Raw genomic sequence first — 14,622 nt, forward strand, 5'->3', positions numbered from 1 at the left:
GAGTTCTGTTCATCCAACCCCATCATTATATGGGCAAGGGAGGCCAGCCAGTGGTTGTGGGTCCCTTGGTTGAGTCAGAGCCTCAGTTACTCCCTTAAAACTGGAGGTAATTATACTACTTCTAAAAAGTTGTCCCAAAAGTTTGCAAATCAAGAAGTCATATCTAAATGGATGCTTTAAATTTTATTTAAAAGAATAAAAGACTCATACCAAATGGCAGCTGGTTTTGCTCTGAACATTTTCAGGAGTATCGCTGAGACACGCTGCTACCAGCAGACTGTGGCAGCTTGACAGGACTGCTCAGAGCAAGGCAGTCTCTTGAACTGGGTTCTGCCTGGGTTCTAATCAGAAGAGGGATGCTTGATGGCAGATTGGCCTCTGGGTGTTCAAAAGACCTTTTGGTTCCTTGCTCATATTTCTGTCAGTCCTTCTCTGCCTTTCTCCAATATACAAGGGAAAATCAGAAGAAGGGGACCAGAATGTCTGGGAGGACAAATGAAAAAGCACCAGAACAGAGTAGGCTGGTGGTTTGTTTGAGTTGAGTCTGCTTTCAGTGCCACACAAAGAGGCCCATCAGTGATGTGTGGACAAGTGACAGCCGTGGTACTTAAAAAAAAAATCAATCCTTTACTTGCATTCCAAGCTCCTATTTGGGGAGAACAAATTTCAAATAGTACTTCCTAAGAGAAGTTGGTAAATATTTGGTCATTAACTAGAGACTAATGTCTCCCTCAAATTTTAATGAATAAAAAATTTAGCTCCCCTCCTTTCTAATTCCTTGCTTATATACCACTGATTATGTTCATGTAGGCTTTAGGATGAGTTACTCTTGGCTGTGCTTCCTGCCTTCATGTTTATAACTGCATTTCTCTAAACGAAAAGCATCCGTTTTGTTCCGGCATAGACACTAGGATAAGCATGGTTTCATACGTTAAATAAATTATATTTAAAATGAGGCTCTTTTTGTTTTGCACGGACTAAGACACACAACGAAGACAATCAATGAAAACCAGAAGGTCTGTTGCTACAATTAAGAACATCAAGACCAGGCAGCAACCGATAAAGGAGGTCAAGCCGCACATACATGGATGAAGCCAATTTCTCGGAAGATGCAACTTCTAAGAAACAGGAGGATTTGCCTTATGATGGGGACTTCTCCCAAATTCAGATGTACAACGATTACAATTTTACCTCAAAATATGACATCCTTGATGTCTCAAATCAAACGAATTTAACAGAAGAGGACCTTCAAGAAAAGGCTACACATAGAGAGACTTGCAGAAAGGCAGATATGGCCATGACTTTGGATAAAACAACTGAAAATGCTGTCAGCAAAAAATATAATAAAGAGAATCAATGCACCATAAATCTTCATATTCCATCTAACCAAGGAGACCCTTCAAAGTCAAACATTCCTGATATTTTACTCCATCATGTTTGCAAAGAGGAATTCTCAAAAGGTCAAGGCATTAATTGTGAAACTCTCCCAGAGATCTCTAATGCTGACAGTTTTGACGGAGCTATTATTAAAAATATTATTTTGCAGCATGTTACGAATTCTTGGCCAACAGAGCAAACCTCGGAACTCACTGACCAACTCAACTCCAAAAGCGATGGTGAAAACAGCAATAAGCCCAGGTGTTTGCCAACCACGACAGAAGAAAACACCTCTGATTTAGAAGATCTGGTCGCTGCTGGAGAAAGCAACCATCAGGAAAATTCAAATTTTCTAACTAAAATCAAGAGTCCAGGTGATAAAGAAAAAAGTTGCCAAGGGCAGACACCCCAGAAACAGCAGGCTGAAAAAGCAAGTTCAGGCAACAGGTTCAAATATGGCCAAGGTCAAGTTCATTACTGGTTCTCTGATTCCTCTAAGGTTGCTCCTAAAAATAACATAACTGACAAACCACTTACAACTGATAAACAAGCCAGCTTTTCTCCTAAATTGAGAGATAAGTCAGCTATTGTGTAAGATATTTCAGAAAGCATGTCTAGATCAAACGGTGTTGAAAAACAAGAGCAGAAATGGAAAACTCCTGAAACTTCACAACAGATAGAGGTAAGTGAAAGCTGTCTCCAGCAAACATATAAGCAGGGCCGCTACTCATCTATATCATTGTGGGTCTCTGGAGGGTGCATAGAACTGAGGTGTAGGTCTGAGGTTCTGGGTTCTAGTTCTGGCCCAATACCTTGACCTCTCAGAAGCTCAGTGGGTCTTCTCCTGAGAAGAATCAGGGGCTGAACTAACAACAACACATAATAGAATAAAATCCAAGTTCTTCAACCTGGAATTTGCGTTTCCCTGTTTTTCATGTCATCCTACTCTTCTAAACTAAACTCCCCCCTCCCACCCCAGGAGTCATCCTTAGGTACCTGGCTGGCCCTGCCCTCTCTGAGATCCTGCCTTACGTGGAACATCCCACCTCTGCTTACCACAGACCTGCTCATTTTCATGGCCTCCTTCAATTCCCCACTGGCCACAGGACTTCTCAGAACCCCCTAGTCACAGTCTTTCCCATCCTTGTTTGTTTAGTATTCTGTCAGAGCATTTATCTCAGCCCGCTTTGGATCCTAACGATTTAGAAACATCTGTTCCTTCCACTAGATTTGAAGACTCTGGAGGCAGCCACCTCGTCTCCATCTTTCCTTTGCCCAAGTTCCCCCAGAGGCCTAGCCTTCTGTTTGCACATATTATGTCCTTGGTTATGAATGCTCAATTGGACTGAATTAAGATCTTTAATAACACGCTTCAAGACTGTTATATTGGTAACTATTTAGTACAAAATTTTGCTAATGTTTACTTTACACTATTTCCCCTTTCCGCATCTTCCCATCCTTCCACCCACCTTCCCAGCATGCTGAGGCTCAGGATCTCATTGATTGTTTGAGGTTCAATAGTTAGGTAAGTTCACAGTAATGATCAAAGTAAACACTGTAGCTCTCTGGCACTTTGCCAGGACTGTATGATCTTTCCTTTAAGCCTTCTATGAGGGGCCCCCTGACTGAACGTTCTCTGCCTATTTCCATTTCCACCTCTTTATGCTTCAGCTGCCTTCCCTTTCAGCTGAACGTTCTGGGGAGTTTGAGCAGAAGCCCCCACCCCTGACACACACACACATACACACATACCGGGAGCCAGCAGCCCACCTGGCCTCGACTGGGACGCTTCTCTCAGTCATGGAGAAATCTGCACCCCTGTGACACTGGGAAGTCTCCACGTTCCTCATTCTGCTTGCAGGAGAACACCCCTCGGTGGGCACAGTTCTCAGTGCCCTGTGGTTAGTAGGGGCAGAATGAATATCAAGTTCATCTGTCTCTGGCAATGGGAGCCTGAAGTCAGGTGTCTGATTCTCTCTCGTCCTGTCAATTCAGGTTGGAGAACTGGACTCTATAGGTTCCACAGCCACCGTATAATTGAGATATTCGTAATAACCACAGTCTAGTTTGACCACTACAGTAGCTCTCTGGCACTAGCGTGTTTGTGAGCTGTGTGTGTTGGGAACAATGGGAAGACCCTCAAGGTGAATCACTCCAGAATCTGAACTCTTATCCAGTTAGCCTGTGGTGAGTAGAAAAGGGCTGTGTGAACAATCACTATCTTGACACATTTTGGAACTTAACACTTACTGTTATTCTCTGGAGTGTGGCTACCATGTGTCTGAGTGTTAGTGAGAGCGCCAGCAATAGAGCCGGTGACGAGATCAACAACGGTCCTTTGTGGAACCTATGGTCTAGCTGTAGGAGAAATATGTGAGTATTCCTCGTAATAGTAACAAACATGATAGTAGTAACAGCTAACATAAACGCTTACCATATGACAGATACTATGGTAACATTTAATTCTCATCACAACACTATGAGGTAGGTTCTATTACTAGAACCTGGGTTCTAGTAAAATGGGTTCTATCCCCATTTTACTGTTGAGGAATTTGAGGTTTACAATGATGAAGTAATTGCTCTGGGTCACCTGGCAGATAAGTGTCGGAGTGGAATTTAACCTTGGCATCAGGGCCCCAGCTCTTGACACAACTGGGTGGCCTCCATGATGACCAGAACACATCGAGTCATCCTGAGTAATGGCGTCATGATCACTATCAACAGTCACGTTTTCTTATCCTTTAAATGCGCAGATGGAGCCCATGGTACACATCCACCAAGAACATCTTGCAGGTACTAGCATTTTAAAAAATACTTATTTATTTAATTTTTGGCTGCATTGGGCCTTCATTGCTGTGCGTGGGCTTTCTCTAGTTGTGGTGAGTGGGGGCTACCCTTCGCTGTGGTGCTTGGACTTCTCATTGTGATGGCTTTTCTTGTTGTGGAGCACAGGCTCTAGGTGCACAGGCTTCAGTAGTTGCAGCACGTGGGCTCAGTAGTTGCAGCTCGCAGGCTCTAGAGCGCAGGCTCAGTAGTTGTGGCACACAGGCTTAGTTCCTCCAAGGCATGTGGGATCCTCCAGGACCAGGGATCCAACCCATGTCCCCTGCACTGGCAGGCAGATTCTTAACCACTGGTCCACCAGGGCAGTCCCAGTACCAGCATTTTTAAACCTCTTTGATTTAGATATACATTTTGCAAAAAAAATTTTTTTAAAATAGTGATTGGTAGTGATTGCCACAGACTTCTGTTTTCTGTACTTAATAAAACTGCAGTGCAGCTGAGATGAATGATAACCAAAACTTATTCTTTCTTACATAGGAATAGAATCTGAGACAAGTCTCTCTAAGATGCCATTGACTTCTCAGAAAGACCCTTCCTCAAGTTCTTCTTACACATTTCACACGATATCCCAAGGGAAACAGATGTGTCAGAAGTTAAAAGAACAGACTGATCAACTGAAGACTAAAGTAATACTTTTAAAGCTTATTATGAAAGATAGAAATAACCAAATTCAAACGTAAGACACTATGCCCTTAACGAAATATTGCATTTTTTCACTGCAGGTACAAGAATTTTCCAAAAGCATAGCACAGGATTCTCCCTATCATTTGCAAGATAGGAGGCTGGTAATAAATTTTATCAAGTTTTAAAAATCTTTTTAGGAAATTTCACATGGGAAAATACAAATGACTTTATAGTATCATGTTTTCTCTACATTGGTGGGAATAGAAATGCTCTGATAAGAAATGCTTTGCTGAAGATGAAACTATCTTTGTGTTACAGGGACTAAAAGAGCTTAGAGCTTTCTGTTTCTATATGTATTTAGCCCTTTCTCCTTCTCAGGGATCTATTACTTATGGCTGTTTTTCCTCAGCAGTCATCCCATAATAAATATGAGACCATGGTAAGTTCAAGAGAATAATATGTCAGCTGTTGTAAAGGGCAAGCACATCCAGATTTGATGGGTCCTGGGGGATACAGGCTACAAAAATGGCCAGTATCTGGCAACTCAATATGTAAAATTTTGAAAACTTAAAATTAATCTTGAAGCCATGCTCTTCAGATCAAAACCTTTGACTTTCGCATCCTTGCTTGTTGTTGCATTTAATCAAATCATTAATTTATGTTGTAACCATAGCCTTGTTCATCAGCGTCAGGGTCGTGGGAAGTGGGGGTGAAGCATGGCAGTGGGGCAAAAAGCTGAGACTACTAGAACCAGGTGTGTGTGAAGTTGAAGATGTAGTTTAGGTCACTGGGTCAGCAGCAGGACAGATGGCCAGAAGTCCTGACATAAAGGACACGAGCAAAGCTCAGGGCAGTCTGTGCTTCAGAAACCAAACAGTATAGACAAAAACTAGGAGGAGGCAAATGTTGAGACACAGTTCATTATTCTTTCACCATAGTAATTAAATAACTCATACATTCATTCGACAGCATTTGTGGGGTACTTCCTATGAGTCAGACTCTGTATCAGGCATTAGGAATTTGGAGATGATGAAACATTTCTTTTTCAAGCGACTTATCGTCTCCTAGGAACAGACCAGTAAATCAACAAGTAACATGCAGCTTGGGAAAGGTTACATATGATACTAATGGCAGCACTGAAGAGGCTCACCCTTGCCAGTGAGACGGTATTTTAGAAGGCTTCCTGGAAGGGACTTCTGAGCTGGGCATGTAGGAAGAATATGGCAGAGTAAGGGCAAAGGTGTATTCCAGGAAAAGGAATCAGCAGGTGCAGTGGCACAGGGACAAGAAAGTGCTGAGAGTGTGAGGAACTGTGTGGCAGTGTAATTGACCAGATGGAGCTCAGGGGGAAGGGAGGAGACTGGAGAGGTAGATAAGGACTACATCATGAAAAGCCTTTACACCACGCTAAGGAGCTTAGATTAATTTCATCCTGAGGTGGAGTGATGGGGCAACACTGGAGGATTCAAAGCTGAGAAACAGCAAGCACCATGGGGGCAAGACTGTAGGGACAGAGATCGGCTAGAAAGCCATAATCCAGGTAACAAGTTATATGAAGTCCTAAAGCAAGGCTGGCAGTGAGGATGGAGAGGGCACAAATCCAAGAGTTTAAGGAAGTGGCGGCAGATTGAACCAGGTAAATAAGAGAGGAGGCTTGGATGCATTCCAGATTTCTAGCTTGGGTAACCAAGGTCAGGAATAAAAGTGGAGGATCCAGTTCAGAATGGGTGTGCCAGGTAGGCAGGAGGCCAGATGTCACATTCAGTTTGGGACATTTTGAGGTACCCATAAGACATCCAATTAGAGAGGTCCAGTAGGCAATTAGAGCAATGGATCTGAAGCTCAGAGGAGTTGTTTGGGCCAGAAATGTAAATTTGGGTATAGTTTTATGTTGAAGCTGTGGGGTATAGGCGATTGCTCAGGCAAACACGCAGAGTAAGCAGTGAAGAAATCCAAAGATAGGATCATAGGAAGCAGAACCAGGGGCAGGTAAAAGAAGAGGGGTCCTCAAAGGAGATCGATGAGGAGAGACTCAAATGGTCGAGGCAGACCTGGAAGGGGCAGAGCTATAGAAGCCAAGAGAAAAGAGGGTTTTGAGAAAGAGGGAGTGGGCCACACCATCAAATCTTCAAGTAAGGAAGGTAAGCAAGATGTGCATTGGATTTGGCAACTGAGAGGTCATGAGGGAGCTTGGCAACCCTGATTTCAATGAAGTGGTAGTTCTACAGAAGCCAGATTGCAGGAGTTAAGGAGTGAATAATAAAGGAGATCTCCTAAAACCCAGGCTTTCAGAAACTGGGAGAACATAAAGTTTTAAAAGGCCAAGCAAAGCAGAGGAAACTGGTTCAAGGCATTAGCCTTCTTGAGGAAGTTTCAGGAAGTTTCTTCCTATGTTAGAGGGTATGTGGGGATTTGTGTCGGGACTGAGAGAAGAGGAGAGAGGTGACTCCTTAGGAAGGTGACTCCTTAATTCCGGGCCCATCTGGTTCAGTGAAGGAAGGCCAGACAGGGCTAAAACTAACTTTCTCAGGGTGAGCAGCACACGGAGAAAGCATTTGGATTTTGCAGCAAACATCCTGGTTCTATGTGTTGATTGTACAAGCTTAGACATGTAGCATGTCTGCCTATCTTAGTTAAGAGAGTTAAATGAGGTACATTTATGGCAAGAAAACTATGCCCTATCTTCTTCTGAACACAATTAAAATTCCAAGATCCCAAATTATAATTCATAATTGGCTTGCTTCACTTTTCTCTTTCCTTTGAATACCTAATTCCTTCTCATGGCTTTAACCATCATTTTCATGCTACCAATTCCTAAATTACTAGTCCTCACTTCTCATCTGGAGCTCCAAATGTTTGTGTTGATCTTCCTTTGGATCTCCCACTCTTACCAAAAATTCTACCTTGCCCAACATTGACATCTTCATTCAAACTTGTTAGCCTTTCCAAATTCCTCAGTTTCATCAGGGGGTTCACATTCTTCCCACCTCCCACAGTAGAAACCTTTGAGTGTTATCTGTGATATTTATAGTATCAGTCAGGGTCCTGGCAAGAACAAGAAGGCTTACTCCAGTGGAGTTACTGAGGAGAGCTTAGTAAGGCATTATTTTACAAAAGCATGGGCAAGGTTAAGGGAAACCAATAAGGGATAGAAAGCATCTCATGGAAGGAACATGGGGCAGAGGAATGGAGGAAGAGCAGATAATGGAGCATAAGAAGAGTAGCAGTAGCTGTAGGGGTAGTTGACAAGTTCTGCGGCTTTTGATAGAGACACAGCCAATCCATGATGATACAGACAGGAGGAAATCAAGGAAATAAAGACCCTACCTCATCCTTCTTCAGTTCCTCTCTCCTGCTGTTGTCTTCCATTGGCTGAAATCAACCAAAGCCAGAGGCATGGGAGCCTACTGATACAGTCCATTGAAGGCCAGCCTCCTGGCTGGGGCACAGAGAAAGTTGGAGGGTGGATCTGGGGTGAGGAGAAATGGAAAACATCTACCACACTTGCCATTTTTTATACCCGTATAGCCAGTATGCTTCTAAACTTGTTTGTTTATTTTAATAATAGTAAGAACTAATAACAATGAAGATGAGAGCTACCATCTATTGAGGGTGTACTATGCTCCTGGCACTAAGCATTATCTCATTTAATTTTTACAATATGAGGTGAGGGCTATTATCTCAAATCAGAAAACTGAAACTTAGAGTTCAAGGTGACTAAAATCATACAATTAGTAGGTGACAGTCTGAACTTGAACCCTGGTGTGTCCGATTCTGTAATCCCATGATGCAGTATTCTTGCCCTTGGCAATATCTCTCCAATTCATCCTTTCCTCTCCATTTTCACGGATACTGCCTGATCCAAGCCCTCTTGAGTCCTTTAAGCCTGACTTAAGTCTCACTTCTTCCACTGAGCCATAGCAAAGTATTCCATCCCACAGTCTGTTTTCCCAACTGGAATAAAATCCCTGAGACCAGGGACTGTGCCTGATACAGCTTTTGTGTCTCTCACACTTTTGGCCCAGGACCAAACATGGGCAGTGCTCAGGGAATGTTTAGTGACTGGGGCTGCAGGGCTGCAGCCTCTGTGCATCGAGATAAGACCCTGACCTGTACAGTTTAAACATTCATCTGCATGAGGCTACATCTGGAAGACCCATTTGAAGCTTTTGACTAAACTTCCCGATGTTCCTTCCCCACTTCATCCCCCAAGTGCCATAGATTCAATCCCAGGTCCTCTAACTTCAGTTGTTTTCTAATATCTATGTGACTTCTGACATACTTCCTAGAGCCCCAATTTCCTCCTCTATAAAACTGGGATAATAAATCTACTTTGCCACGTTTACAACATTGATGCGTGGATTAAATAAGATAATGAATGGAAAAGTGCTCTGTGAGCTAAAAATTATTCTGCAAATATGTAGGATTATGAATGTCCCATTAACAAAAATTTAAACACCTCCAAGTGGGTTCTAGGAGAGAAATCAGAAGTGACCATATTTTTCAGCTATGTGCTATGAGGTGTCATAAATGCTGAGATGGGTCTTGGGTTGTCTATATTTTAGATGTCAGACTCTGAAACAAAACAATTGCCAGGAGAAGGATGATGGCTTTGTTTTGACACTACTGTGGGGTACATCCTCATTGTGTTTTGGGAAAAACCAACTACACACACAGGCTTACCTGTGAATGATTCCAGTGACTCCACTGTTATAGGTCCTCGAGAAAATGCAGGGACACCTCGAACTGCTGGAATAGGAGTTTCTGGCCAATAAGGAAAAGCATCTGACTTTGAAACAGCAAGTCCACAAGCGTGAATCCCCAGCTGTCGATGAATTTGATCCAGAAAGGTGAGGCTTAAACTGTGTAAGGTGGAAGGGTCAGAGGTAATCTCCTTCAGGTGGGATTCTGATGCGGCTGATGGCTTAGTGCTTGGAGAGCCATTGGTCTTGGGTCAGCAAAAACTGTGCTCCCATTGAATAAGTGTCACCCCATGCAACAAGCAGTACGGAATTCCTGCTATGTGTAAGGTCCTGTGCAGGGCACTGACCCAGATAGAGTGCCCCAAATGAACAATGGTCTCCTGGAGGAGAGACATTGTGCCACCACCTTGCATTTTGTTGGATGTCATTATAATTGGTTCTGAGACTCAGAAGAGTACAAGAAACTCTAGAAAGGCTCACGTGTTAACCCCAGAGGACCCTCTCCTCTCCAAGCTCCTCCTGTCCTGTCCTCTCCTTCATCCCACTCCTGCCTTTATTTCCCCTGCCTGGTTCTTCTTTTCTGTCCCTCTTTTTCCTCATGCACAGACAATTCCAAAGAGACAGCAGGCAGGAATGAATCATTGTTACATTGGTTAGTGTTGGGGTAAGGGACCCACAAATCCTGATAAAGGCAAAATGTTAAGGCTTGAAGTCAAATGATTCCTGAATTAATTCACATTAGAAACTTGGGTGCACAATCATATCGAATGAAGATTCCAGCTGGCCCTTCTGATGCCACCATGCCCCTCTCTTTCCAATCTAAATAATTTTAAGATGTAGTCCAGGACTCAAGGCTAGGATTGTTTCCATATAATTTCCTGGGATGAATTTAAAGAACCCATTTAGTAGGCTTAATATTTGTAAGTTCAGCTCTTTCTATTCATAGCATTTTAACACGAATTCATTCTTGATGCCAAAATATTTTAATGGTTTATATTCTGGCACTAGCATCCTGAGAAATTACTTCTTCAAAATGAATGAAATCTCTGTCTATTGTTATTTCAATACTGAGTAATTAGACAGCAAGGATGAGGTTTTAATATTGATTTTTTCCCCCAAAGGCATTTTTTTCTTGGAAAAAAGGATCTCCACATGCTTTCACTATTTGTTTAAAAACTAATAGCGTAAGGATATTTATTTTCCAAGAAATCCCACTTGTTTTGGCAGTCGTCTTAAAGACAGGCCTCTGTGCGCATTAAGACCAAAGTTATGCAATGCCTTATTTATATCCTAGTTACACCCACACTGCGCCTGGCCCCAGTATAAATCAAAAGAGTTTCAACTGCAATTATATCCCATATACAGGAGAAGCTGTCAACACTGGGGCAAGGGAAGGACTCAGCCTCTCCCAAAACTCACCTCAGAACTGCCTCAGAGCAAAGTGTGCTCAGCTCCTCTTGTTCTCAAATGGGCAAAATGTGGCAAAGAGCAGAACCCAATCCAACCCTTGAGGTCGTGGTGTGTCGAAAACCTTCTAAATGATGGGTCCAAAGGCTATTGTTGATGGCTTTCTGTAAAGGAAAGAATTGTGCAAATTAATTGGCTAATTGCTTAAGTCAGCTATTGTGCTCTTATTAAAACCTTCTTATTATTGCCTTTGAAAGGTAATATTCAAAAACATTGTTTGGATTTCATGTATCTTGTTTGTCAGAATGTAGTCTGATGGTCATTTGATTCTTTCACACACTAGCACCAGAAGCCAAGGAGTCAAGAAATGGTGTTCTGCCTCCATCAATCCCTCCTCCCTGATACTATCGGCATACACTCTTGTCTTCTGTTTTACAGAAAAGATCACAAATTCCCTCAAGAAATGTCTTTTCTCCACCTCCAGTTCTGCATGTTTTCACCTCCTCTTTCTTCCTTCACTCACCTTCCAACCTCTCCAGCCTTGGTCCTTGAGCCTATCTCTTCCCGCTACCTTGAGGCCTCGCTCCATCATTTCACTTCCTTTAAATTTTCAGTCTCCCCTTGTCACCTGATGAATTCCCTTCTGACTGCCAGACTAGAACATATTTTCCTATATTTTACTTATCAGTCTGGTTTTCCAGGTTTAGATCTTTGTCCCACCACTCGTTGAATAGGGCAGCCTTTCCCCATTGGTAAAAAGCCACTTTTATCATATACAAAACCCCCATGTGTACATGGGATTGGATCTATCCTCCCCATTGTTCTGTTTCTATTTCTACATTAACCACATAGTTCTAAATTACTATAGGTTAGTGTATATTTTTAAATGTTTCTTCTTTTAAACTTTCTTTAGCTATTCTTGTATACTCTTCTTACTAATAAACTTTATAATCAGCTCAGCAAATTTCTTTTTTTTCATTGATAGAGTCACTTTTATTGAGAAATATAGTTTTAGGAACCAAATTTCTTTAATAAAATTCCATTTGAATTTTGTTTAGGATTTTGTTGAATTTACAGATCAGTTCAGGAAAAATTAAAATCTTTGCAATGAGTATTCCCATCCCATTCCCATGAAAACATCCCCAGCATGTTTTCTTCATGTAGATTTTACATGTTTTGTCAAATTTGTTCTTAGCTATTTTATACTTTTTCTGTGTTTTTTTTTAAGAGTCAAGATTATACACATACCTTATAAAAAATATTTATTTGGCTGCATCAGGTCTTAGTTGCAGCACGTGCAATCTTCCTTGCGGTATGCGGGATCTTTCACTGTGGTGCATGGGCTCTTTGTTGCGGCACGCGGGCTTCTCTCTAGTTGTGGCATGGGCTCTAGAGCACGCGGGCTCAGTAGCTGTGGCATGTGGGCTCTCTAGTTGTGATGCATGGGCTCCAGACCGTGGCAGGCTCAGTAGTTGTGGCGTGCAGGCTTAGTTGCCCCACAGCATGTGGGATCTTAGTTCCCAGACCAGGGATCGAACCTGCGTCCCCTGCATTGAAAGGCAGATTCTTGACCACTGGACCACCAGGGAAGTCCCTCTGTGTGTTGTTAATAGATGTTTTCTCTAATCCATATACAGGAAATAAAGAAAATTGTATGTTTAACTTATACGGGGCTACCTGACACAGTCTTGTTCTTACTATTTCGTTGATTTTCAGTTGACAGTCTTAGTTTTTAGGTATGACAATCAGAAACAAATAATAGTTCCCCTCAACTTCACTTTTCCCCTTAAATATTTATACATTATATCTTTTCTTCCCACCAACTTTTCTATATCACATTTCTTTTTATTGCTTTATTTCATTTGCTAGGTTTTCCCAAAAAACATTGAATAATACTTGTGAAAACAATCATTCTTGTCATGTTCCTAATGGTATCGGGAATTCTTCCAAGTATAATGACTGCTGTAGGTTCAAGTAGATAAGCTTTATCGAGAAAGTTTCCATCTATTCCTAGCTTACTAGAATTAGATATTTTTAAATTTAGGAAAAAGTTTAATCACATGGGGTTTAGAAATCTAGTTAATCTCCTTTATGAATCTAGTGAAATATATTAATAAATATCCTAATGTTTATCTATAGAATCAGTTGGGAAAATTTCCCCTTTCTTTTTATGTTCCAGAAGAGTTACTTAAGGTCTTTGGTAAACTCACCCATAATTCCACTTGGATTTGGTGCTTTTGGGGGGGCAAAATCATAAAACCCCTAGAACATAACAAAGTAGAATACCTAGATGACCTTTGTTATGGTGATGGTTTTTGAGATACAACATCAAAGGCACCACCCATGAAAGAAATAATTGATAAGCTAGACTTCAAATTAAAAACTTCTGCTCTGCAAAAGACAATGTAAAGAGAATGAGAAGATGAGACACTTCTCGTAAAGGACTGTTATCCAAAATATGCAAAGAACTCTTATAACTCAACAGTAAGAAAAAAACCCAATTAAAAAATGTACTAAAGATCTTAACAGACACCTCACCAAAAGAAAACATACAGATGGCAAATAAGCATATGAAAAGATGCTCCGCATCATATATCATCAGGGAAATGGCAAATTGAAACAACAATGAGATACCACTACACACTATTAGAATGCCCAAAATCTGGAATGCTAAAAACACCAAATGCTGGTGAGGATGTAGAGCAATAGGAACTCTGCTTTATTGCTGGTGGGAATGCAAAATGCTACAGCCAGTTTGGAAGATAGTTTGGCAGCTTCTTTCAAAACTAAATATACTCTTACCATATGATCCATCAATCATGCTCCTTGGTATTTACACAAAGGAGATGAAAACTTATGTCCAAAAACATGCACATGGATATTTCAAGCAGTTATATTCAGAACCATCAAAACTTGGAAGCAACCAATATGTCCTTCAGTAGATGAACTGCACTAATTAACTGTGGTCTATCTAGACAATGGAATATTATTTGTGCTAAAAAGAAATGAGCTATCAAGTCATGAAAAGACATGGATGAAACTTAAATGTATATTACTAAGAAAGAAGCCAATCTGAAAAGGCTACATGTTGCATGATTCCAATTATGTGACATTCTGTAAAAGGCAAAACGGGCAAAAACAAAAAGATCAGTGGTTGCTAGGGGTTAGGGTGGGGGGAGGGTTGAATAGGCAGAGTACAAAGGATTTTTAGGGCAGTGAAAATACTCTGTATGATATCCTAAAGGTGGACACATGTCATTATACATTTGTTCAAACCTATGGAATGTACAATACTAAAAGTAAATCCCAATGTAAACTATAGACTTTGGGTGATTATGATGTGTCAATATAAGTTCATTAATTATAACAAATCTACCACTCTGGTGGGGATGTTGATAATGGGGGAGGTTATGTATGTGTGGAGGCAGTGGGTATATGGGAAATCTCTGTATCTTCCTATCAGTTTTGCTGAGAAGCTAAAACTTCTCTAAAAAAAAATATTAAAAAATATACCACTCACATTCTCTGATCACTGGAAATTAATAATAAAAAGATAGTAAAAATCTAATCAGAAAATTTTAACGCTCATCTAAATAATTCTTGTGTTAAATAGGAAATAAAAATGGAGGTTAGGAATAATCTACAAGTCAATAATAAATGAGAAAAT

General features: G+C 41.1%; 1 protein-coding gene across 1 annotated transcript in view; it reads left to right on the forward strand.

Moving 5' to 3' along the window:
* Positions 1-1,084: 1,084 nt before the first annotated feature.
* AKNAD1 (AKNA domain containing 1) overlaps positions 1,085-14,622 on the forward strand; it is a gene marked incomplete at both ends in the record, with an annotated part of 33,101 nt that continues 19,563 nt past the window's right edge. Inside the window, 7 exon segments of the mRNA XM_082662439.1 lie at positions 1,085-1,969; positions 1,973-2,059; positions 4,131-4,170; positions 4,699-4,847; positions 4,944-5,006; positions 9,562-9,600; positions 9,604-9,695. Coding sequence (XP_082518565.1) covers positions 1,085-1,969; positions 1,973-2,059; positions 4,131-4,170; positions 4,699-4,847; positions 4,944-5,006; positions 9,562-9,600; positions 9,604-9,695 — 1,355 coding nt within the window.

This window comes from Grampus griseus (assembly GCF_964374135.1).
Source record: "Grampus griseus genome assembly, chromosome: 1".
NCBI lineage: Eukaryota > Metazoa > Chordata > Mammalia > Artiodactyla > Delphinidae > Grampus > Grampus griseus.